A 25,845-nucleotide genomic window follows, 5' to 3' on the forward strand; every position below is an offset into this window, starting at 1 on the left:
AATGAAGAACCTTCTGACATGGGGGTGCCTATAAGAGACAAAGATGCGTTTGAAAGGCCTTTAGCCACCCCCAAGGGAATTCTCGAGCTCGATGTTTCACTCATCTTCAGCGAGATGAGTAGGCTTTGTGAGCAGGTAGTTTTTGTAAATCTTGCTTGTCATCCTGATCTTAGTCTTTCTAACTTGTCTTTTTCATGGCTTCAGGCCAGGGTGCTTTATAATCATACTTTCACCCAGTTTTAGGCTGAGGTGACCCGTCACGAGCGTGAGAAGCCTCATATTGTTGAATAAGTTACCTAGTTTCCGTTTGCTATTGTCTGAATGTTTTCCAGTTCCCAGTGTTTTGACATCTTTGATCTGATTAGTGCAGTTTGAGAAGGAAGGTGCTCTACTGAGGGAGGAGCTCCGAGTGAGAGACTCCGAAATCCTCGAACTCAAACGACACGTAAGAGGGATACCCTCTAGGAAAAGATGGCCTTAGTCGGGCACCAGATTCATGATGCAAGGGTGGATAGTGACAAATATAGAGGTCTCCATTTTGAGTTAGTTGCTGCACTATCCGGGATCAAAATCGAAGTTGAGGATGTCGTTGTAATAAACGCTTAAAATGGGAGAGTGCCTGAGGAGGCCGAACTGAAATTGACTCAAGCCGTGGAGCATGCTTGGTTTGAATCTCGGAGGCGGACTCTCGAGGACATCCACGCTGGGGGTATCAATTTGTCTGCCAAGCTTGAGAGAGTGAAAACCCTAAAGGAGAAAGCTACTGCCCTATTTACTTCTGGAGGTGCGTCGGGTAGTGGTTTAGAAGATGATGAGGATGAAGGCGGAAACCCTAGAAGGGAAGAGGTCGTTGATGGTCCGGAGACTATAGCCGGAACCATTGGGGCACAACCTTTGATTGAGCCGTCAAAGATGTAGGCTCAATGATAGATTAGGGTTCTATTTGGCTCCTTCCTAGTAAGGGTTTTTTTTAAAGCCTTGTAAACGTACCTCTGTGAGCAATATGTATAAAAGGCTTTTTGTTTTTTATCACTTATTTTCTCCTTTTCCTCTTGGAATAATGTGTGGTGTTTTTGATAATCGATCCGAGATCTTAGACCTTGGGTTGGACCTTAGGGTTTTTTCTATTACTGAGCGACATGTAACAGTCAAAAGTCAGTCCCCGAGTGTTCTTGGTTTAGACCTGGCTTTTATATGTTGGGTCGTCGTGACCTTCGATTTTAGCGCTGGCGATAGTGGCTCTTACGCATTTAGTCGGTTATACCTTTAGTTTTAGCGCTGGCGACAGTGGCTCTTACACGTTTGGTTGGTGCGACCTTCGATTTTAGTACTAGCGACAGTGGCTCTTACGCTTTTGCTCTTACGCATATTTAGTTAACTGTTTTGGGTTCTGTCTCTGAATCGGGTTTCAACTCGAGCTCATTCGACCCACAAGTTTTTGAATATAAAGCTGGCCCTTAGGGTCTTATGCATTGGGTCGGTACATCTTATAGGCTTTATTTTTCGCTCGTTAAGGACTTTTTGAAATTGTGTTTGCCTGAATCTTTGGTGGTTCGGTAGAAACCTCGATTGCGAGTTAGTTATATGGCGATGATCAAGCACCTCAGGAGGTTTGGCTCGGTGGCTGAGTATCTCACAGCCTGTATTTAGGAGCTGACATGGTCGAAGCTCTTTTGCCTATGTCGAGGGTAACCTATTTAACTGATTCTTTTCGAAGTATATTCGAAGTACTTGAAGGCCTGTAATTTTATAGCGATGGTTAGGCATCCCCGAGTCGCGTTAATTTGGCTGGTACAACCTTGTAACCGTAATCATTTGTGTTTGGCTGGAACCTTTCAAGCCTGAGTGAAGTAGTTTCGGCGTCTATATCGAGGGTATGCCTTTTTAGGGGTCTTACAAGTTTGATATATAGCCTTAACTTTGAGATCGGGTTTATGCCTATAGTAAGGTCTTACAAGTTTTACATGCCTAAGAGGTCCTACCGTTTTGGGTACTTGGTACAAGTATGGTTCATGCCTTGCTTGAGGTCTTATAGATATTGTCACTTGGTACAAGTGTGTTTTGTTCCTTGATTAAGGTCTTACGAGACCGAGGTTGCCCGCAAGTGGTCTTATGGCCTCGGGCTTTGATAAGTCGATGGAGATGGCGATTGACGGCAATCCCCGAGTCATTGAGGATTTCTCGGCTCGGGAGACATTACTTGTAAACATGGTATTGCTTCATTGAGGGCTTACGATTTCGAAGTTTCCGACCCGGAGGTCATGTAGCCTTGAGTTTTCGACGCCAGTCCCCGAGTGTTCGGGACATTTTTTGCTCTAGAGCTATTTTGTGATCATGTTGTTGCCTTATTGAGGGCTTACGGGTTTGAAGCTCCGACCCGGGGGTCATCTTGTTTCGATTTGTTGATGCCAGTACCCGAGTATTCAGGATGTTTTTTTGGCTCTAGGGCCGTATTTTGCAAAAAATATTGAGCTTCCTTGATACGCAAAATGCTTTTGGGAAGTATTCTTTAATTACTTGGTACAAGTATACACGTTTTCATTGTTAGAGACTCAGTTATTCTTATATGGACACGGTTCATTCGACCGTTTAGCCCGGTACATTATTCTCCGAGGAGGTGACCTTTCAGGGGGATGCCCCCCCAGTATTCGAGGTTCACTGCAAAAGAAGCCTTGAATACATGTTGAGTTTTCCTTAGGTGGAATATAGATGCTGCCTCATTAAAAACCTTGCCGGTAAAACCCTTCTAGGGACAAAGTACGATCGAAGGAAAAGAGTGCAGCGCATGCTTTTAAGAGCCCGAGGTCCTCGAGCTCGAGGGCGTTTCAGAATCTTCCATCGGACACCTTAGCAGTAGTAACATTTCTGCATTGATATGTTCCAATTGCTTGGAAGTTGTTCGCCTTCCATGGTACCGAGCTTGTAGGACCCTTTGCCGATTACTCCAAGGACGCGGTACGGTCCTTCCTAATTTTGGCCTAGCTTTCCTTCATTAGGCTTTCGGGTGTTGAGGGTGACTTTTCTTAGGCCCAAGTCCCTGACTCTGAGATGTCAGAGTTTTGTTCTCCTGTTATAATACCTTTCGATTCTTTGTTTTTGGGCGGCCATTCGGACCAGCGAGGCTTCTCTCTTTTCATCCAATAGTTCAAGGGTCGTAGTCATGGTCTCGTTGTTCGAGCTCTCAGTGGTGTGTCGGAATTTGGCGCTTCGCTCCCCGACCTCCAGTGGTATCAAAGCCTCGGCACCATATACTAGAGAGAAATGTGTTTCCCCTGTGCTTGATTTTGGAGTTATTCGGTATGCCCATAGCACTTCGGGCAATATTTCTCTACATTTTCCCTTAGGGCTTTCCAACTTCTTTTTTAAGTTTTAGATGATTGTTTTGTTTGTGGACTCGACCTGGCCGTTTGCACACGGGTGGTAGGGCGTCGACAAGATTCTCTTAATTTTGTGATACTCGAGGAACTGTGTTACTTTGCTTCCGATGAATTGCCTCCCATTATCGCATGTTATCTCAGAAAGAATCCCGAATCGGCACATAATGTGGTCCCAGATGAAGTCAATGACTTCTTTTTCTCTTATCTTTTCAAAGGCTTGCGCTCCCACCCATTTTGAGAAATAGTCAGTCATATATAAAATAAATTTAGCCTTACCTAGTGTCGTTGGTAGAGGTCCGACAATGTCCATTCCCCATTTCATGAATGGCCATGGCGAAAAGACCGAATGTAGTTGTTCGCCGGTTTAGTGAATCATAGGGGAAAATCTCTAGCATTTGTAACACTTTCGAATGAATTCCTTAGTGTTTTTTTTCATGTTGTCCCAGTAGTAGCCTGCCCTGATCACCTTTCGGACTAAGGAATCAATGCCGGACTGATTTCCGCAAGTACCCTCATTAATTTCTCGGAGTACATAATCTGTGTCTCCTGGCCGCAGAAATACTGCTAGGGGGCCATCGAAAGTTCTTCTGTATAGAGTCTCGTTTTCGTCGAGCGAGAACCGGGCTGCTTTGGTTTGTAGGGCCCTCCATTCCTTTGGATCCGTAGGTAATTTTCCATCTTTCAGATTGTCAATATATTTATTTCTCCAATCCTATGTTAGGCTAGTAGAATTAATCTTGGCATGACCTTACTCGACCACTGATTTGGATAGCTGAATAACAGCCCTGGGGAGTAAGTCATCTTCTTCAACAGATGATCCCAGGTTTGCGAGGGCATCAGCCTCGCTGTTCTACTCCCGAGGTATGTGGACCAGGGTTCATTATTTGAAACGATGTAATGTGACTTGGATTTTGTCCAAGCACCTTTGCATCCTGTCTTCTCAGACCTCGTAGCTCCCATTTACCTGATTTACTACCAGGAGAGAATCACATTTGCTTCGACGACCTCAGCTCCTAGGCTTTTGGCCAATTCCAGACCTGCAATTATAGCCTCATACTCGGCTTCGTTGTTAGTTAATCTTGCAGTTTTTATAGATTGCCTGATTATGCCACCCGTTGGCGACTTCAAGACTATACCGAGTCTGGATCCTCTCTTGCCCTCATGGCGATGTCAGTGAACAGGGTCCATACCTTGGAAGATGTGCCCGATTTTAGTAAAAATTCCTTTTCTACCTCGGGCACGAGGGAGGGCGAAAAGTCGGCCACGAAGTCCGCCAAATTCTGGGACTTGATGGCCGTTTGGGGTTGATACTTGATATCATACCCCCCAAGTTTGATGGCCCATTTGGCCAATCGGCCCGATAGTTCGGGCTTATGCAATATGCTTCGGAGAGGGTACGTTGTTAAAATGCAAATACGGTGGCATTGAAAATATGGTTTCAATTTTCGTGATGATATTAAAGCAGGAGCTATTTTTTCTAGGTGCGGAATCCTGGTTTTGGTATCCCATAGGGTCTGACTTACATAACAAACAGGGAATTGTGTACCTTTCTCTTCTCGAACTAGCACACCGCTTACCGCTATCTCAGATACGTCCAGGTATAGATACGTCATTTCATCCTCTTTTGGCTGTGGAGCAAAGGTAGACTAGTCAGATATCGCTTCAATTCCTCTAAGGCGTGCTGGCATTCTGGAGTCCATTCGATGAGCAAAGAGAAGAAATGATGACTCCTTGTCACGACCCGGATTTTCCACCATCGGGCGTCGTGATGGCGCCTACTCGTAGAAGCTAGGCAAGCCACTAAACATATAAAATTTCGAACTCTTTCATTTTTAACCCTTTTTAACAATCTAAATTAACAGGTATCCAACAATTAGATATTAGCGATAAATGAAATCAAGCGGAAGACTTAATCTAATATAATAACCAAGGCCAGTATGATAATGACAACACACATCTCTACCCGGAATTTGGTGTCACAATATCACAGACGGACTAATATTACTACAATAAATGTCTGAAAGAAATACAATCTGTCTCGAAATCTAATGAAAATAGAGTACATAATAAAGTAGAACAGAACGTCGGGCATGCGGACGCCTGCAGAACAACCTCGGGATCTCTTGCTGGACTGAAGGCAGGCTCCCCAAGTGCTACTGTCCAAAAGCTACTCCGGAATCTACACATAATGCAGAGTGTAGCATCAGCACAACCGACCCCATGTGTTGGTAAGTTCCTGGCCTAACCCCGGTGAGGTAGTGACGAGGCTAGGATCAGACTTCAGATAAACTTGTGCAGTTATATAATATACAACGAAAAATAAACAAGAATAGACAATTAACATGGGAGGGTTACATGCTACGGGGGAAATATCGAATCCATTAGAAACTTAAGAGAAAAGATTTACAACAAAACCATAATAACACTGTTGCAGTGCGCAACACGATTCCTATCATTTAACAATGTTACGGCATGCAACCCGATCCATTTATATCACTGTTGCGGCGTGCAACCTGATCCAATATAATATTGTTGCGGCGTGCAACCCCATCCAACATAACATTGTTGCGGCGTGCAACCCGTTCCATATATAGTATTGTTGCGGTGTGCAATCTGATCCAACATAACATTGTTGCGGCGTGCAACCCGTTCCATATATAGTATTGTTGCGGCGTGCAACCCGATCCAACATAAAATTTATATACCTTTAGCAACAACCATACCAAGAGTCCCGGCAAGGGATCAACAATAAGCTACACTATCCCGGCAAGGGATTCGACAGTAAAACTAAATACGTCCCGGCAAGGGAGAAATAGCTATAACCAATCTTAACCCAGCTTCTACTCATCTCAGCTAATACCAATACTCAATCATAAGTAATTTCCACGAAAACAAACTTAATCCTTGCTCAATATCGAGAATCATCAATTAAAGCATCCGTAGTACTATTTAAAAACACAAAATAAATTGCAATTTAAGACTCACGGTCATGCTCGACACCAACGTATAGATATTCATCACCATGCCTATATGTCATACTCAACAATAAGAAAATAGCAAATAGGACACAACTCCTAATCCCTCAAGTTAAGGTTAGACCAAACATTTACCTCGAATTTCCACGGCCAACTCAAGCCTCAAAACCGCCTTTCCTTTTGAATTCTCCAAATCAATTGTATCTAGACGTAATCGACTTAATAACATCAATAAACGCTAAACTATCCAATTCCAATGCTTAATTACAGCTTTCCATCATTCTTCCCAAAAAGTCAAAAATTGACCCCGGGCCCTCTTGGTCAAAACACTAGGTTCGGACCAAAATCCGATCACCCATTCACTCACGAGCCCGAATATATATATTTTGTTTTGAAATCTGACCCCAAAAACGTGGTCAAATTCCCAAATAATCAAAAAGCCCTAATTCTACCCAAATCACTAATTTTTTACCGTTAATCTCATGTTTTAAGCCTAGAAATCTAGTGGGTGCTGACAAAAAAAGAAGAAAACAAGCTTAGGATTACATACCTATGAAGCTATTATGAAGTTCCTCTTCAAAAATCGCCCAAGAAGTGTGGAGAAGATGAAGTTTATGAAAAATGGTGGAATTCCCGTAATGCATTCTGTTTTTTGGAACTTAAAATAACTGGGCAAATTTGCTCTATGCGTTCGCGACAGGCTTATCGCATTTGCGATGAGCTAGGCCTGAGAGACCTTTGCGTTCGCGGAAATGGGCTCATGTTTGCAGAGAACAAACTCCTCGAGCCTTTACATTCCCATCCAGGTGGTCCCGTTCGCGTAGTTATAATACCCCCCTGCCCAGACTCATAAGCCATCGTGTTCGCGTATGCTGGGTCGCGTTCACGAAGGGTATCCCCCCTTAGACTCGCGTTCGCATCACCAGCTTCGCGTTCGGAAGAAGAAATTTGGCACCTGGGAGATTTGCTTTACGCGTTCGCGAGTGTGCCCACACAAACGCGAAGAGAAAAATCCATGGGCATTGAACATCAAAAACCTGCAACTTTTATGAGTTCAAAAACCTTCTGAAACACACCCGAGCCCTCGAGGCTCTAAACCAAATATGTACTAACTCAAAAACATCATATGAACTTATCTGTGCGATTAAATCGCCAAATTAACCCCTTAAACAACGAATTAAACCTCAAAATCAATGAAATATTTCAAAACTTCTTAAAACACCAAATTTTGCATTTAAGGTTCGAATCACGTCAAACAGATTTCGTTTTTTACCAAATTTTACAAAATTATCTTAAATCACATATAAGACCTATACCGGGCATCGAAACCGAAATACGGGCCTGATACCAACATGTTCTAATCAAAATTCATTTCCAAATCCTTTAAATAATTTCAGGAAATAATTTTCTTTAAAAATTCATTTCTCGGGCTTGGGACCTCGGAATTCGATTCTGGGTGTACACCGAAGTCCCATATTTTCCTACGGACCTTCTGAAACTATCAAATTATGAGTTCGGGTCCGTTTACCCAAAACGTTGACCGAAGTATAATTAATTCATTTTATAGTCAAAGTTTAACATTTTACATAGATTTTCACATACAAGCTTTCTGGCTACGCGCCCGGACTGCGCACGCAAATCGAGGTGATGCTAAAAGAGGTTTTTAGGCCTCAAAACACAGAATTCAATTTAAAAACAAATGATGACCTTTTGGGTCATCACACTCCTGTCTGATGATCTTGATATGAATCTGCCCAAAGCCATTATCCGCCTTGTTAGTCATTGCACGACCTTTACATTATTTACCATCGTAATTTCTTTGATGGCCTTAATTTTATCGGGGTTGATCTCTATCCCCCTGTTCGACACCATAAAGCCTAAGAATTTGCCCAAACCCACTCCAAAAGCACATTTATCGGGATTAAGCTTCATGTTGTAACTGTTGAGGATGTCGAATGTTTCCTGCAAATGAGTCAAATGGTCCTATGTGCGCAAGGACTTAACTAGCATGTCATCAATATAAACTTCCATTTATTTTCCTATTTAATGCTCGAACATTTTATTAACTAGACGTTATTACGTAGCCCCTACGTTTTTCAGCCCGAAAGGTATCACATTGTAACAGTAGATGAACGATGTCTTTTCCAGCTCTTCGGGGTTCATCTGAATTTGATTATAGCCCGAGTAGGCATCGAGAAAGGTGAGGGTCTCGTGGTTGGCCATGGCATCGATCAGACAATCGATGTTAGGCAATCGAGACGAATCCTTGGGGCACGGCTTATTTAAGTCTTTGTAATCTACGCACATTCTTAACTTATTTCCCTTTTTGGGCACTACCACTACGTTGGACAGCCATTCGGGGTACTTTAACTCTCTAATAGACCTTATTTTAAGGAGTTTTGTTACCACATCCTTGATGAATGTGTGTTTTACCTTGGACTGGTTTTTTTTTTTACTTCACCGATTTAAACCTATGGTCGACACTTAATCGGTGGGTGGTTATTCCCCGCGAGATTTCTGTCATATCTAAGTGGGACCAAGCAAAACAGTCGATGTTATTAATAAGGAATTGAATGAGTTTTTTCCTTAGTTTGGGGGTTAATCCCATTCCAAGGTATACCTTCCGATCTAGGAGATGCTCGATCAAAACATCTTCCTCCAATTCTTCAATTGTCAATTTTGTTGCATCTGATTCGTCAGGGGCAACAAAAGTTCGAGGAGCGAGGAAATCTTCTTCATCATCCTTGGGGGTCTGTACGCTCCCAAACTCATCCGAGGTAGAGTGTATGGGATTCGACGCCTCCTGGTAAACCGCAAACATTTCTTTTGCGGCATGTTGTTCTCCATAAACGGTTATTACACCATCATTTGTTGGAAACTTCATCATCTGGTGCAGAGTTGACGGTACTGCCCTCATCCTGTGTATCCATGGCCTTCCAAGCAATGGGTTGTATCTCATGTCACCGCTGATGATGTGGAACTTGGTGTTCTGAACTGTATCAGACATGTCAATCGGGAGGGCGATCTCCCCTTTTGTTACTTCGCCGGCCATGTTGAAGTTGTGGAGGACTCGGGAGGTGGGTACGATCTGATAGAGAAACCCAAGCTGTTCTACTACCTTTGACCTGATTACGTTGGTCGAGCTACCTGGATCCACGAGCACACGTTTAATTCGAATGTTACTTAAAAGAAATAAAATCACCAGTGCGTCGTTGTGTGGTTCTGTCAAGGTCTCGAGATCCTCCTCGCTGAATGCAAGGGTGTCTTCGGTCATGCGGTCTCGGATCGGCCATTCTATTACAGTAGATATTTTTATCCATTTGATCACGGGTCCTTGGGGAATGTCGGTCCCCCCGATAATCATCTGAACGACATGCCGAGGAATCTCTCTACTTGCCCAGGTTGGATTTTTCTGAGTTTCCCGCTGAATCTCTCGGCGTGCTGCCATGTTAATGTGGGGATCAACATTAACGTATTGGGAATCGCACAAGGTCGTACCCTTGGGAATCAGTTCTGGTGTACTCTTAGGGTTTTGCGGTGGCACACCCATATCTGGAATAACCATACCTCTCTTTCCATAGTTTTTGAGGCTGTTATTTTCGGGTACATTTACTGGTTTAGGCATTTTGACCTGAAATCAAAGATCTTGGACAAGAAAAAGTGTGAAAGATAACTTGTGTTATGTAGTAAAACTAGCAAGAAAATAATCGCTATTATTTTTAGCCCTATGGTAGGCACCAAACTATTTACCAGAAAAATGGTAACAACAATTAAATTTGATTTTATGGTTCTAAAAATATGTGATATATTTTTATGCTAGTTGTTAGGCAATGAGTGCTAAGTAAAAGACTAGAAAGCAAGATTAAATCTTAGAGACGATGTGATAATCGAACCGAGCAGCTGGAGTCTGGGACCTCGAACTGCCGTATATGAGGCCTCGAGGTCGATTCTGGGGTTCGCCTTAAGGCAACCGTGAGAGAACTAACAGTTATTAGAGCTAAAATGATGGCTCTTAATGATCAATGATAAGCAATAATGAAGAACAATGGATAGAACACAATAAATGTAAGCAATAAATGGGAGTAATGCGTGCAAGAGAATATGTTAGAGATCAAAGAAGATGTTCATGTGTATTTAGTATTTTGCAATAGATCCTTTACAAAATGACAAGGATCTCTTTTTTATATGAGGGGAACCCCAACATAGTACAAATACATTTATTACAAAGATATGGAGATGGGACGACTAATTGATGCCATGATTCGGGTTTGAACTTAGCTCACTAGAATTTGTCAGCTCTAGTTATACGCCTTGGGAACTTTCCACTTTTTCACCATAACCGTTGGTCTACACTTCCCCGAGGTCTAGCGTCGATAGCCCTCGGGGGTGAACCTCGACCATAGTCTCGAACTTGTGAAATGTGCTTACGAGGCATCACAATGATGGAAAATTGGACCCTCTAATTTTACCGCATACAAGTATGAATTGGTTGTCACCTTATCATGCTATATTGGATTGTTACGCCAAGATGGTGACCTTACTCTTGTCGAGGTTGCCTCGATTAGAGTGGAGGGGGACTCCTAGCCATTCTACCAACAACTTTATCACTTATGTGAAGGCTCGACATATGGTCGAGAAGGGGTGTCTAGCTTATTTGGCTTAATATTCACAATTCTAGTGTGGAGGTTCCTTTCATAGATTCAGTACTAGTTGTTCGTGAGTTTCCGGAGGTGTTTCTTACAGATCTACCGGCGATGCCACCCGATAGAGACATTGACTTCTGTATTGATTTGGCTTCGGGCACTCAGCCCATTTCTATTCCGCCATACCTTATGACTCCGCCAAAGTTAAAAAAAAATTGAAGGAGCAGTTGCAAGATTTACTTGATAAGGGCTTCACTAGACCTAGTGTCTCGCCCTGGGGTACGCATGTGTTGTTTGTGAAAAAGAAAGATGGATCGATGAAGATGTGCATAAATTACCGGCAGTTGAACAAAGTCACCATCAAGAAAAAGTATTCATTGCCAAGGATTAATGACTGATTTGATCACCATCAGGGTGCCAAGGTGTTTTCGAAGATTGATTTGAGGTCTGGCTACCATCAGTTAAGGATTAGGGCATCCGATGTCCCTAAGACGGCTTTTCGGACTCTGTACGGGCAATATGAGTTTCTAGTAATGTCATTTGGGCTAACGAATGCCCAGCAACATTTATAGATTTGATGAACTGGGTGTTCAAACCCTATTTGGATTCTTTGTGATTGTGTTTATTGATGATATATCTTGATCTACTCCCATATTAGATAGGAGCACGAGCAGCATCTTTGGATTGTACTTCAGACTCTGAGAGACAGCCAATTATATGCCAAGTTTTCAAAGTGTGAGTTTTGGTTGGACTCAATCACCTTCTTGGGGCACGTCATACCGGCTGAGGGCATAAAGGTGGATCTTAAGAAGATTGAGACAGTTCAGAATAGGCGGATATTCGAAGTTTCTTGGGTTTGGTGGGATATTACCGTCGGTTTGTGGATGAGTTTTCATCTATAGAAGCCCCATTGACCAGATTGACCCAGAAGGGTTCCCTGTTCAGATTGTTAGATGAGTGTGAGGCGATCTTTCAGAAGCTCAAGACTGTTTTGACCACATCACCAGTGTTAGTGTTGCCCACAGGTTCAGGATCTTACACGATATATTGGGATTGGTGCAGTATTGATGCAGGATGGTAGGGTGATTGCATATGCATTGCGATAACTGAAGCTTCATGAGAAGAATTACCATGTTCATGACTTAGAGTTGCCAGCCATTGTTCATGTGTTGAAGATTTGGAAGCAATATTTTTATGGCGTGTCATGCGAGGTAATCATGGATCATCAGAGCTTGCAGTATTTGTTCAAACAAAAGGATATCAATTTGAGGCAAAGGAGGTGGTTGGAGCTATTGAAATACAATGATATCACCATCTTTATCATTTCGGGAACGCCAATATGGTGGTCGATGCCTTTAATAGAAAGGCAGTGAGTATGGTCAGCCTTGCGTACATTCTAGTCGGTGAGAGACTGCTTGCATCAGATGTTCAGGCCTTGGACCATCATTTTGTGATACTGGATGTTTCATATCCCAGTCATGTTCTAGCTTACACAGTCGCTCGTTCTTCCTTGTTTGAGCACATCAGAGAGCGGCAGTATGGGGACCCTCATTTGCTTGTCCTTAGGTACATAGTGCGGCACAATGGTGCCAAGTATGTTACTGTTGGAGATGATAGAGTTTTGAGGATGCATGATCATGTTTATGTGCCCAATATAGATGGACTTTGTGAGTTGATTCTTAAAGAGGCCTATAGTTCCCATTATTCTATTCATCTAGGAGCCACCAAGATGTATCAGGACTTGCAGCAACCTTTTTGGTGGAGGAGGATGAAGAAGGATATAGTTGCATATGTAGCTTAGTGTCTAAATTGTCAACAAGTAAAGTATGAGGATCAGAGACCTGGTGGTTTGCTTGAGAAGTTAGAGATTCCTGAGTGGAATGAGAGTGTATCACTATATAGATTTTGTTGTTGGACTCCCACACACTCAGAGGAAGTTCGATGTTGTATGGGTCATTGTGTATAGACTGGCCAAGTTAGTGAATTTCAATCATGTGGCAGTTACCTATTCTTCAGAGCGGTTGGCAGAGATTTACATCCGCGAGATCATCCGTCTTCACGATGTTCCCGTGTCTATCTTTTTTATAGAGGTACGTCCTAGTGGTTTGCTTCAGAAGTTAGAGATTCCTGACTGGAATGGGAACGTATCGCTATGGATTTTGTTGTTGGAATCCCACGGACTCAGAGGAAGTTCGATACTGTATGGGTCATTGTGGACAGGCTGACCAAGTCAGTACATTTCAATCATGTGCTAGTTACCTATTCTTTAGAGCAGTTGGCAGAGATCTACATCTGCAAGATCGTCCGCCTTCATGATGTGCCCGTGTCTATATTTTTTTATAGAGGTACGCAGTTCACCTTGCACTTTTATAGGGTAGTACAACGTAAGTTGGGCACGTAGGTTGAGTTGAGCATAATATTGCATCCTCTGACGGATGGACAGTCCGAGCGCACTATTCAGATATTGGAGGATATGCTTCGCGCTTATGTTATAAATTTCGAGGGTTTTTGGGATCATTTCTTGCCACTTGTGGAGTTTGCCTACAACAAGAGCAACCAGTCGAGCATTCAGATGGCTCCTTATGAGGCATTATACGGGAGGCAGTGCCGATCGTCAGTTGGATGCTGCAAGCCGGGGAAGGCTCAGTTGTTTGGTACAAATTTGGTGCATGAGGCCTTGGATAAGTTCAAGGTGATTCAGGATCGACTTCGCACAACTCAATCTAGGCATAAGAGTTATGCCGATCGTAGGGTTCGTGATGTAGCATTCATGGTCGAAGAGAGGTTACTACTCCGAGTTTCACCCATGAAGGGTATGATGAGATTCGGGAAGAAAGGCAAGTTGAGCTCTAGGTATATCAAACCTTTTGAGATTCTTCAAAGAGTGAGTGGGGTGGCTTACAAGCTCGCATTCCCACCTAGTTTATCAGTAGTCCATCCGGAGTTCCATGTGTTTATGCTCCAGAAGTATCACGGTGATCCATCCCATGTGTTAGATTTCAGCTTAGTCTAGTGGAACAAGGATTTGACTTATGAGGAGGAGTCTGTGGCTATTCTAGCCCGGCAGGTTCGACAGTTAAGGTCAAAGAGTTATCCTTCAGTTCAAGTGCAGTGGAGAAGTCAGTCGGTCGAGGCAGCTACTTGAGAGTCTGAGTTGGACATGCAGAGTGGATATCCACACCTTTTCACCAGTCTAGGTACTTTTCTATGTACGTTCGAGGACGAACGATTGTTTTAGAGGTGGAGAATGTGATGACCTGGCAGGTCATCTAGAGTTTTAAAATTTAATTCTATGTTTCAAAACCTCAAATATCTCATTTAGCCTTCCTCAATTTGCATGCGCAGACCATGCCTTTTTTCGGAAGGTTTTTATGGTAAAAATTGATAAAATATGAAATTATGCATTAAAAATCCGTTTGAGTTTATTTCACTCAATGTTTTGAGCAAACGGATCCGGATTTATATTTTGATGGTCCTGATGGTTCCGTATCATAATTTGGGATCTGGGCGTGTGCCTAGAATCGAATTCGGATGTCCCTAGCTCGAGTTATCATTTTTTGTTGAAATTGGAAGTTTAAAGGTTTAATGACTTTAAAGATTTGACCAATACTTGACTTTATTGATACCGGGTTCGTATTTTGGTTTCGTAACTCGGTATAGGTCCATTTCTTTATTTATGACTTGTCTGCAAAGTTGGTCAAAATGGAGTTTGTTTGACGTGATTTGGACGTCCGGTTGTTAAAATATAAATTCTAATGTTTTATTGAAAATTTCATTTGGTTTGGTGTTCAATTCGTAGTTCTAGGTGTTATGTTAGTGTTTTGATTGCGCGAGCTAGTTTGTATAATATTTTTGGACTTGTGTGCATATTTGGTTTGGAGCCTCGAGGGGCTCGGGTGAGTTTCGGATAGGCTACTGATTGATTGATCTTACAAAATTTCTGGTTTCTTGAGCTTCTGCTCTATCTTGTGTCATGTGTTTCGCAATCATAAAGCCTTTCTCGCGATCACGAATGGGAGTTTGGGATAGGGGAGATTTTCATCATCGCGAACGCGGTAGTTGGGTCGTGAATACGGAGTGTTGGGGGGGGTTTTACCCTCCTCGAACGTGACCAGCTTTTCCCGAACGCGTGGGCTTGGGACCTGGGGAGGGTATCTGACCGATGCTCTTCGCAAATGCAGCACAGGCTCGTGAATGCGTAGGCAGGTGGGTGTAAGCCATCCTGAATGCGAAGGGTATCTCGTGAACGCGTAGGCTAATTAAGTTGCTGCTTCGCGATCGCGTCAGGCCCTTCGTGAACACGAAGAAGTCCTGACGCCCAATGATTTAAATGGTTCAAAAATGAGATTTCTCCCATTTTTCATAAACCTTCTATTAGAGCTCCGTCTAGAGGCGATTTTGAAGAGAAAAATCAATACTAATTCATAGGTTTGTACCTTTTAACTCCTTTTCTTCCATTTCTAACATTACCCATTAATTTCTAGCCCTAATCTTTGTTCTTCTATGGTAGAAAACTACGGATTTAAAAAGAATTGGGATTTTTTTGCAAATTAGGGATTTAGACCTCAATTTGAGGTTGGATCCCAAAACTAATTACATAATCGGGCTCGGGGTGAATGGATAAGGGATTTTGGTCCAAACTTCGGGTTTTGACCAAGCGAGCTCGGGGTTGATTTTTTACTTTTTGGGGAAAAGTGTTGAAATCCTAAATTTATGCATTGTAATTGATTCATTTAGCAAAATTTGACATTATTGAGTCAATTGTGGTTAGATATGAGTAGTTTGGAGGCGGATTATAGGGGAAGGCCCTGATAGAGCTCTGAGTTGACTGCGGAGTGAGGTAAGTATTGAGTTTAACCTTGATTTGAGGGAGCTAGTAACTCTTAGACTATGTGCTATGTGAATTTCATCTGTTGCAGCATATATGCGAGGTGACGAGTCCTTATATGTCACCGAATTACTTGGTTCCCTGATTTTCCCTTTTCCTTTTTTCCATGTCTTAACTGTTATGTGCTTTAAATGCCTCTTATACTTTATTTGCTACCTATTAATCGTTGTTTCTCTTGTTAAAAAGGTTAGACCTTTCCATGCTTTTATAACTCACTTCTATTTGTCTTAATTGACTTACTAGCACCTTTTAATTGTCATTTACTAGACTTGTCTTGTCGTGTGATATTACATATGTGAATTCCCAAATTGGTACAAGGTTTCCTTTATGATTCAGCTTTATATTCATCAATCGTAGAGGTTCTCATGATTTGAATTATTGATTTGATTGTACTCAGTGAATATTTGATACTGATATGGCGGATCATGTTGCATGCCGTAACAGGTGAAATAAGGGTGGATTGTTATGATGGAATAAGGGTAAATTTGTACTGATATGGTGGATTGTTCAGTATTTTCCTCTCCTACCTTTGTTCTATACTGCGTACAGGTTGTAGTATAAGTGATCTGCCTTAGCCTCGTCACTACTTCGTCGAGGTTAGACTCGGCACTTAAAGAGTACATGGGGTCGGTTGTACTCATACTACACTCTGTACTTCTTGTGGAGATTTTGGAGTCGGTCCCAGTGGCGGTTATTAGCGTGCTCAGATTTGCTAGCTTATAGAGACTTGAGGTACAGATGCTCAGCCTCCACAGCTCCTAGAGTCCCCTTTCCTTTTTATTAGTTGTGCATTTTCCCTCAGACATCTTTATGTTTTATTAAGACACTTATTTGGACTATTCTAGTAGCTCGTGCACTTGTGACACCGGATTTAGGGTTGTATTAGATATTTCTGTCATTATTTTTTTCGCGTTTTAATATGGATTATTATAGTTATTTCAATTTTTTTCTGATCATTTCATTTGAACTGTTGAAAATTGATTAATTGTTCTAAGGTTGGCTTGCCTAGCAAGTGAAATGGTAGGCGCCATCACGGTCCCGAAGGCGGGAATTCTGGGTCGTGACAGAAATTTGAAAAGTAACCTTGAAATTATAAGTGGAATTACCACCAATTCTCGCATCCCCCTTGAGAATTGGAGAGTGTAACTATACCTCTCCAATTACGCCCAATTACATACTCAGTAAGTAATTACTTGGCCAGACAAACATACTAAGTTGTGTAATTACGCTCAATTATACCCAAATCCAATTCCTAGGTGGTTTTCCAAATAGTCTCTTAAAGATAAGTACTTAATTGCTAACGTTGAGAGAATTACTACTCGCGAGCAGATTCCCACTTAGAATTAACCCAAATAACTGCCATCCTACCACTTAAATAAAAAGAATAGCTAGTGAATGTATAATATATGTATAACTTATGTATTACATGTGTATAATTCTGTATAATCTATGTATATAGCTAGAAAAAATAAACAATTAATATGGCCGGTTGTTATACCCCCATTTTAATGCGGGTCAAATTAGAGTATAACCTTTTGGAAGTTCCGAGGTTTAATTAATTAAAGAGTCGCCATCTAATTATTTTAATGGTGAATTAGGACACTAGTTTTAATTAACTATAATGCTTAAAGTGAATTCCATTTTTTGGCCAACTTAACCTTAGAAAGTTTAGGTAAGGGCTCTAATTATCCTAAAGAAAAGATGTTAGGTACTCTTTGAGATTCATTAAGAATGATTACCAATCAAACTTAGGTTAATTAATTGAAAACTTTGTTGTTTAGCAAAAAAATTTGAAGGACGAATGGTTAACTAAATTAAACTAGGGACAACATATTGAGTAAATAATAACTAATTCTTTATTTTAAAAGACTAATGGGTCGGGGGTTTAGTGGTCGAAATTTGAAAATCATTCTGAGCCAAGAATTTGGTTCACAATAGATCAACTTATAAACTCCATTGGACACGAAACAATTTTGGAGGAAAATATTGAAACTTTGAGAAGATGGAAACTAATAGCATGGCCAAGCTTCTTTTTGGTCAAAAGTGTTTTTTTTTTTGCCAAAAGCATTTTTGGCCAAGCTTTTGGAAAAAAAAAAAGTGTCTTTAAGGAGAAGCAGTTTTGGAGAAACAGAAAAAAGTAGTTTCTCTCCAAAAGTACTTTTTTGAGAAACACTTTTGAGAAAAATATACTTAGAAGCAGTTTTTTAAAGCTTGGTCAAATACTAATTGCTGCTCAGAAGTGCTTTTCAATCTAATTAGTCAAACACAAACTGTTTCTCACCAAAAGTGCTATTTGAAAAAAAACACTTCTCAAAATAAGTTGATTTTTGCAGTTTGGTCAAACGGGCTATAACTTTTAAAGAAACGTTATATTCTTTAAAACCTTTCAAAAGGCTGATGAGTTTAAAAGTCAGTTTTTGATTTGAGTAAACCAATAACTCAAAAATCATTCTTAAAGGAACAAGATAAAGAGAAAAGTGTTCCTACTTTAGATATTATTGAAGGAAAGAAAGAGGTTTCCACGTGTGTTCTTTAGAAAAGCATTTAGCTGGAATTTAAATATCTTGTGTTTATTAAACTTTGACTCAACGACGTTAGAAAAGGTTTTGATCAAAAGGTTTCATCTTTTTTAAAGAAACTGAATCTAAGTTCCTATATCTAAAGGCTACATTTATGTGATTAAGATATTACTAAATCGACAATAAGAAGTAAAGATTTCAACATAACTAAATATACTAAGCTAACATGAATTTCAACATATAATCTCAAGAAATTGGAAATAAACTCAAATAGCACAAGTCGAGTCAAATGAACGATATAAGGAAAAGGAAATAAGGATCTCATAGGCGTACTCAAGCGTTTCGCTTGTTTTTCTTGTTATCCGGTGTATTTTATGAAATATGAGATGTGATGACTCTCAGCTCGAGTATGGAGAGCCCTGCATTAAAACTCCCTGTTAGCTCCAAGTGCACAAGCAAAAGAGAGAGAAACAAGAATTAAAAAAGGACTAGGATTCTTGATCGTGCATAGAGAAATCCAAAGAAAGAAACAGACTATGCTAACAGTTTTATGCCAACAAGTTTCATCCTTTTAGTGTAAATATTGGGTTATGAAGTCAAATGCCATGTTAAAAATCACTCATCGGAACCCCTTCTTTTGTTAAGTGCCGATTCTAACAAACTATTATGCCATGTTCTAAAAGCATAATAGTTTACTCTAACGATAATAGGAAGAAATATAAACCCACTTTGCCTTTTAAGTTTCTACAACATTCAACTAAAACTTGAATTTTGTTAGAATCGGTACTTAACAAAAGAAGGGGTTCCGATGAGTGCTTTTTAACAAGAAAGGTGCAACAGACAGAAAATCACACACTTATATATACTTAAGAAACATTTATTTAAACCCTATGAATATGATTTCTATGAGATTCTGTAAAATGTTTAAGATGCATCGGCTTTAAAGGGAGATGCAACACTAATAAGTAACTTTATATAAAACAGTAGCTCTTCCTACCGTCACCATCTCTAAGCATGAAAGAGAAGAGTCGGACATAAAATTAAGACCGAGAGGACTTAACATACAAATATAGTTAAGACTTTAATAACAAGAAAAGTAAGAGACTCCTACTCCTAGCTAAAGCATGGTTTCTAGAACGTAAAAATTCAACATTCTATTACAAAACTTAATGGACAGATTTAAAGAGGAAAGAACCAAATTCTATTCATGATTATTAACATTTAACTCATAGATCTGCCAATATGTAAAAATCAAATTGTTAGTGTTATTATGCCTATATTTGTAAATAATGATTCTGGAAATTAGAACATTAGCTTATAAACGTAAATATAAATAAAACAGAAATTAATTCGAGCTCACTGAATTCACAGTGTTTCCTTAAGGAATTTAATCCCCTCTTAGTACACAAGGTTATGGATTATTTTCTCCCAGGATAGAACGAATTACACATTGGTGTAGCGGTACTTCAAACCCCAGTGTTTCAGCGAACAAAAAGTTCGACAGCAAATCACACTTACGGATGCTTTGTTTGTAGTTTAAAACAATGCAGAACAAGGGAGGAGAACTCAGAAGTCGAATGGAAATTCTCAGAGGAAGGAATGCAATTTATAGCCGATGTTGAGTTCTTACTGAAGAGAATATCAGTAGTTCTGTAAACTGAAGAGGAAAGATTTCTTTCTGTGTGTCTTCAACAAGCTGCTTGCACCATCTATTTATAGTGCAGTTAGCTGCTAAACACGGACCCGCTGCCACTCATTTAGTGGAGCACTTGGCCATGGTGGACGGAGCACCAGTCTTCTAACTAATGGAGCAATCACTTGCTATTATGGAGCAAGCATTTGGCAATGGTTGGAGACGCATTAGCCTACTGGAACAAATAACAAATAAATTTGGTGCAAAAAATTAATCAATAAATCGTTCATTTGACCAAATCCGAATCCGAATCCGAATTCGAAGCCGAAGCCGTAGCCGTAGCCGTAGCCGAAGCCGAGCCGAGCGAGCGAACGAGCGACGACGGCGCAAGGCTTGCCTTCTTCCTAACTCTTTAAGAGCTACATGAAGTGCATTTGTATATAAACCCACCAAACTCCTTTTCCTCTACCAATGAGGGACAATGTCTCATTAAAAGGAGAGGGAAACTTAAAATTTTACTCAAAATTTTCATTTCCCTCCATTTCTCATTCACCCTCTTTTTAATACCTTTCTATATTAAAAAGAAACTCAACAATCCCCCACATGAATGGGGAATGGCTATATCACGGAAGTATGCATGAAAAACTTGTGTGATTTGCAAGCAAGGATTAATTGCATCTGGATAAGTAGGTTTCCCTTTGAACTTTCCGTAGTGAACTTATGTCGGATATACTCGGTCAATCGGTAGATTTGATATCTTTGAACCGTCGAACTTTAGTGTATACCTAGACAACCATAAGTCACACAATCAATCCCTTAACCGTCTTTGGTTCTCATTGTTGTGTTCGTTTCAGCCATGAACACTGCCTGGTTTCATAAGTGCGTAGAGAATTGGCCTTGCAAAATTCTCCTTGAAGCGGCTAACACTTCACACTTACATAGGTGATTCCTAAACGTGTCATCCCGTAGATACACTATTTGATATACCCTGTATCAAATTTAGAAATCATTAAAAAGCCTTAATGCTTTATCCTTGGTACTGAACATTGTCTCATCACGAGAATGGACTAAAATTTTTGTTGACAATGTTGAACCGTCATTAATGACTTTGTTTTATCTCCTTGAACCTAGATCTTGGGATCTCCAGTCTTCTAGGTAGAGTTACCGCCACAATGACTTGTTCTCGGCCATAGTCCTATTCCCCTCGATGATTTCTCAACTACCTCTCTAGTTAGGCCTTTTGTAAGTGGATCCGACACATTATCACTTGACTTTACATAGTCAATCATGATAATTCCTCTAGAGAGTAGTTGCCTAACAGTTTTATGTCTTCGTCATATATGACAAGATTTACCGTTATACATAATGCTCCCAGCCCTTCCAATTGCTGCTTGGCTATCACAATGTATGCATATTGGTGTCAACAGTTTGAGCCAAAATGGAATGTCTTCCAAGAAATTCCGGAGCTATTCAGCTTCTTCACCAGCTTTATCTAAGGCTATGAACTCAGCCTCCATTGTAGAGCGGGCAATACATGTTTGTTTGGATGACTTCCAAGATACCGCTCTTCCACCAATAGTGAATACATATCCACTTGTGGACTTCGAATCAGTTGAACCGGTGATCCAATTTGCATCACAATATCCTTCAATTACCGCAGGATATTTACTGTAGTGCAAATCAAAGTTTTGGGTATGTTCTAAATATCCCAAAACTCGTTTCATTGCCATCCAGTGAGATTGACCTGGATTGCTTGTGTATCGACTCAGTTTACTTATAGCACAAGCTATATCTGGTCGTGTACAATTCATGATGTACATTAAGCATCCTAACACACGAGCATAATCCAATTGTGATATGCTTTGGCCTTTGTTCTTTGCTAATGCAAGATTCACGTCAATTGGAGTCTTTGCAACTTTAAAGCCTAAGTGCTTGAATTTTTCAAGTACTATCTTAATATAATGAGATTGTGACAATGCCAGACCTTGAGGAATCTTTTGGATCTTAATCCCCAGAATTAAATCCGCAACTCCCAAGTCCTTCATATCAAACTTGTTAGTTAGCATACGCTTAGTCGCATTTATGTTGGCAATGTCATTACTCATTATCAGCATATCATCCACATATAGGAAAACAATGACTATGTGATTTGGAACATTTTTAATGTACACACATTTATCACATTCATTTATCTTAAAACCGTTTGACAACATTGTTTGGTCAAATTTCGCATGCCATTGTTTGGGTGCTTGTTTTAGTCCGTATAGGGACTTAACAAGTCTACATACCTTCTTTTCTTTACTTGGAACTACAAACCCTTCAGGTTGTTCCATGTAAATTTCTTGCTCCAAATCTCCATTTAAGAAGGCTGTCTTTACGTCCATTTGATGAATTTCAAGACCATAAACTGCAGTTAAAGCTACTAGCATTCGTATGGACTTAATTCTTGTCACTGGAGAATATGTATCAAAGTAGTCAAGACCTTCTCGTTGTCTGTACCCTTTGACAATGAGTCTTGCTTTAAATTTATCAATAGTGTCATCATCTTTTATTTTTCTTTTAAAAATCCACTTACACCCCAAAGGTTTATTTCCAGGAGGAAGATCAACTAATTCTCATATATGGTTGTTCAATATGGATTCTATTTCACTATTGACTGCCTCTTTCCAGAACAATGATTCCGAAGAAGACATAACTTCTTTAAATATTTGAGGCTCATTTTCCAATAAGAAAGTCACAAAATCTGGTCCAAACGAAGTAGACGTTCTTTGGCGTTTACTACGTCTTGGATCCTCCTGATAAAATGTACTTTCTTTTGTTTCTTCCCGAGGTCGTTTAGATCCTTCTCCAAACAACTCACATTCCTTTTTATATGGATATATATTTTCAAAGAACTCAGCATTATCTGATTCTATAATGGTATTATTATGAATGTCAGGATTTTCTGATTTATGAACCAGAAATCGATATGCTTTACTATTGGTCGCATATCCTATGAAAACACAATCAACTGTTTTTGGTCCTATTTTTACTTTTTTGGGTTTAGGAACTTGCATTTTTGCCAAACACCCCCACACTTCCAAATAATTCAAGTTGGGCTTCCTTCTTTTCCATTTTTCATATGGAATGGATTGTGTTTTGCTATGGGGTACTCGATTTAGTATTCGGCTAGCCGTAAGAACGGCTTCCCCCACAAGTTCTGTGGCAATCCAGAACTTATCAACAATGCGTTCATCATCTCCTTTAATGAACAATTCTTTCTTTCCGCAATCCCATTGGATTGGAGCGTATAAGGGGTTGTTGTTTGATGAATAATTCCATATTCTAAACATATTTGTTCAAAAGGAGATTCATATTCGTCACCCCTATCACTTCTTATCATTTTGATTTTCTTGTTAAGTTTTGTTTCAACTTCATTTTTGTATTGCTTGAATGCGTCTATTGCTTCATCTTTACTATTAAGTAAGTAAACATAGCAATATCGAGTACTGTCGTCAATAAAAGTTATGAAATACTTATTTCCACCGCGAGATGGTATTGACTTCATATCACAAATATCTGTGTGAATTAAGTCTAAAGGATTTAAATTCCTTTCTACCGACTTATAAGGATGTTTAACATACTTAGATTCCACACATATTTGACATTTTGATTTTTCGCATTCAAACTTAGGCAATATTTCCAAGTTAATCATTTTTCACAAGGTTTTATAATTGACATGACCTAAACGTACATGCCATAAATTATTTGACTCAAGTAAGTAAGAAGAAGCTGAAGTCTTATTATTATTGTCAACAACTATTACATTGATCTTGAAAAGGCCCTCGGTGAGGTAACCTTTTCCTACAAACATTTCATTCTTACTTATTACAACTTTGTCGGATACAAAAATGCACTTGAAACCGTGCTTTACAAGAAGTCCAGTAGAGACTAAATTCTTCCTAATTTCGGGAACATGAAGGACGTTGTTCAAAGTCATGACCTTGCCAGAAGTCATCTTGAGAAATATCTTCCCATATCCTTCAATATTTGCTGTAGCAGCATTTCCCATAGAAAGCGTCTCTTCTGGCCTAGCAGAAGCATAGGTAGAAAATGCTTCCCTCACAGCACAAACATGGCGAGTAGCTCCAGAATCAATCCACCACTCCTTAGGATTTCCTACCAGGTTGCATTTAGAAAGCATGGCGCACAAGTCATCAACATCATCATGCTTTTCTACCATATTTTCTTGACCCCTTTTCTTGTTTTTCTTCCGAGCACGACACTCCGTAGATTTGTGTCCGGTTTTCCCACAGTTGTAGCAGTTTCTATTGAACCGCTTTTTGCTTGGGTTGTATTTCGGACCAGAAGCTTTCTTTCTCTTTTTGTTATCTTCAACAATATTTGCTCTCATTATTGTTGAATTTCCATGGCCTCTCTTTTCAGCAACTTTATTGTCCTCTTCGATTCTCAATCGAACAATGAGATCTTTAAGGGACATCTCCTTTCGTTTGTGTTTCAAATAATTTTTGAAGTCCTTCCACAATGGAGGCAACTTCTCAATTATTGTTGCTACTTGGAATGCTTCATTGATGACAAGACCTTCAATGAAAATTCTGTTAGTAAAATTACTAAAAGTTTTACTTTCAACATCAGTATTCTTTTGAAATATACCTTCAGCAAGTAGATCATGAATAATTACTTGCAATTCCTGAACTTGGGTAATAACAGACTTGCTATCTACCATTTTGTAGTCGAAAAATTTTGCAGCGACAAATTTCTTCATCCCGGCATCTTCAGTTTTGTATTTCTTTTCAAGCGCATTCCACAATTCTTTTGATGTCTCCACGCCACTGTATACATTATAAAGATTATCATCCAGTCCTCTAAGAATATAATTCTTGCACAAAAAATCAGAATGGTTCCACGCCTCAATCACGAGAAAGCTTTCATTCTCTAGAGTTTCATCTGGTAGATCAGGAATATCTTCCTTGATGAACTTCTTTATACATAACGTAGTTAGGTAGAAGAACATTTTCTGCTGCCAGCACTTGAAATCAATCCCAAAAAAATTTTCGAGTTTTTCTGCCGGTGCTAAAGCCGGTGTTCGGCTTGTCGTTGCGTTGGCAGTCACCATCGGAATAGCTTGATTTCCGTTGTCATTCGCCATTTTGTTTTTCGGAAAAAAATGACACAAGCAAACGTTTAAAACTGGAGTAAAAAATCACGTAGATTTTAATCTCCAGCAAAACGCCACGAAGGCTTTAAAACTGGAGTAAAAATCACGTAGATTTTAATCTCTAACAAACCGCCACGAATGCTTTACTCTCCAAATGGGAGTACACAAAAACCACAAAGGTTTTAGTTTCCAGAATAATAAAAGTAACACAAATATAGAAATTAAAATTATTACATTCCTTAAGCTTGTTATTATGCCTGTATTTGTAAATAATGATTCTGGAAATTAGAACATTAGCTTATAAGCGTAAATATAAATAAAACAGAAATTAATTCAAGCCCCCTGAATTCACAATGTTTCCTTAAGGAATTTAATCCCCTCCTAGTACCCAAGGTTATGGATTATTTCCTCCTAAGATAGAACGAGTTACACACTGGTGTAGCGGTACTTCAAACCCCAGTGTTTCAGCAAACACAAAGTTCGATAGCAAATCACACTTACGGATGCTTTGTTTGTAGTTTAAAATAATACAGAACAATGGAGGAGAACTCAGAAGTCGAATGGAAATTCTAAGAGGAAGGAATGTAATTTATAGCCGATGTTGAGTTCTTACTGAAGAGGATATCAGTAGTTCTGTAAACTGAAGAGGAAC

At 39.9% G+C, this 25,845-nt stretch overlaps 1 protein-coding gene across 1 annotated transcript; it reads right to left on the reverse strand.

The window, feature by feature from the left end:
• Nucleotides 1–21,320: 21,320 nt before the first annotated feature.
• On the reverse strand, nucleotides 21,321–25,184 carry LOC138888137 (uncharacterized). The gene is made up of 3 exons (XM_070169951.1): nucleotides 24,689–25,184; nucleotides 24,023–24,406; nucleotides 21,321–21,430 (listed from the first exon to the last, which is right to left on the reverse strand). Exons 1-3 carry the CDS (start codon nucleotides 25,182–25,184, stop codon nucleotides 21,321–21,323), a joined length of 990 nt encoding a protein of 329 aa, XP_070026052.1.
• Nucleotides 25,185–25,845: the final 661 nt, after the last annotated feature.

Source organism: Nicotiana sylvestris, chromosome 3 (assembly GCF_000393655.2).
Source record: "Nicotiana sylvestris chromosome 3, ASM39365v2, whole genome shotgun sequence".
Lineage (NCBI taxonomy): Eukaryota > Viridiplantae > Streptophyta > Magnoliopsida > Solanales > Solanaceae > Nicotiana > Nicotiana sylvestris.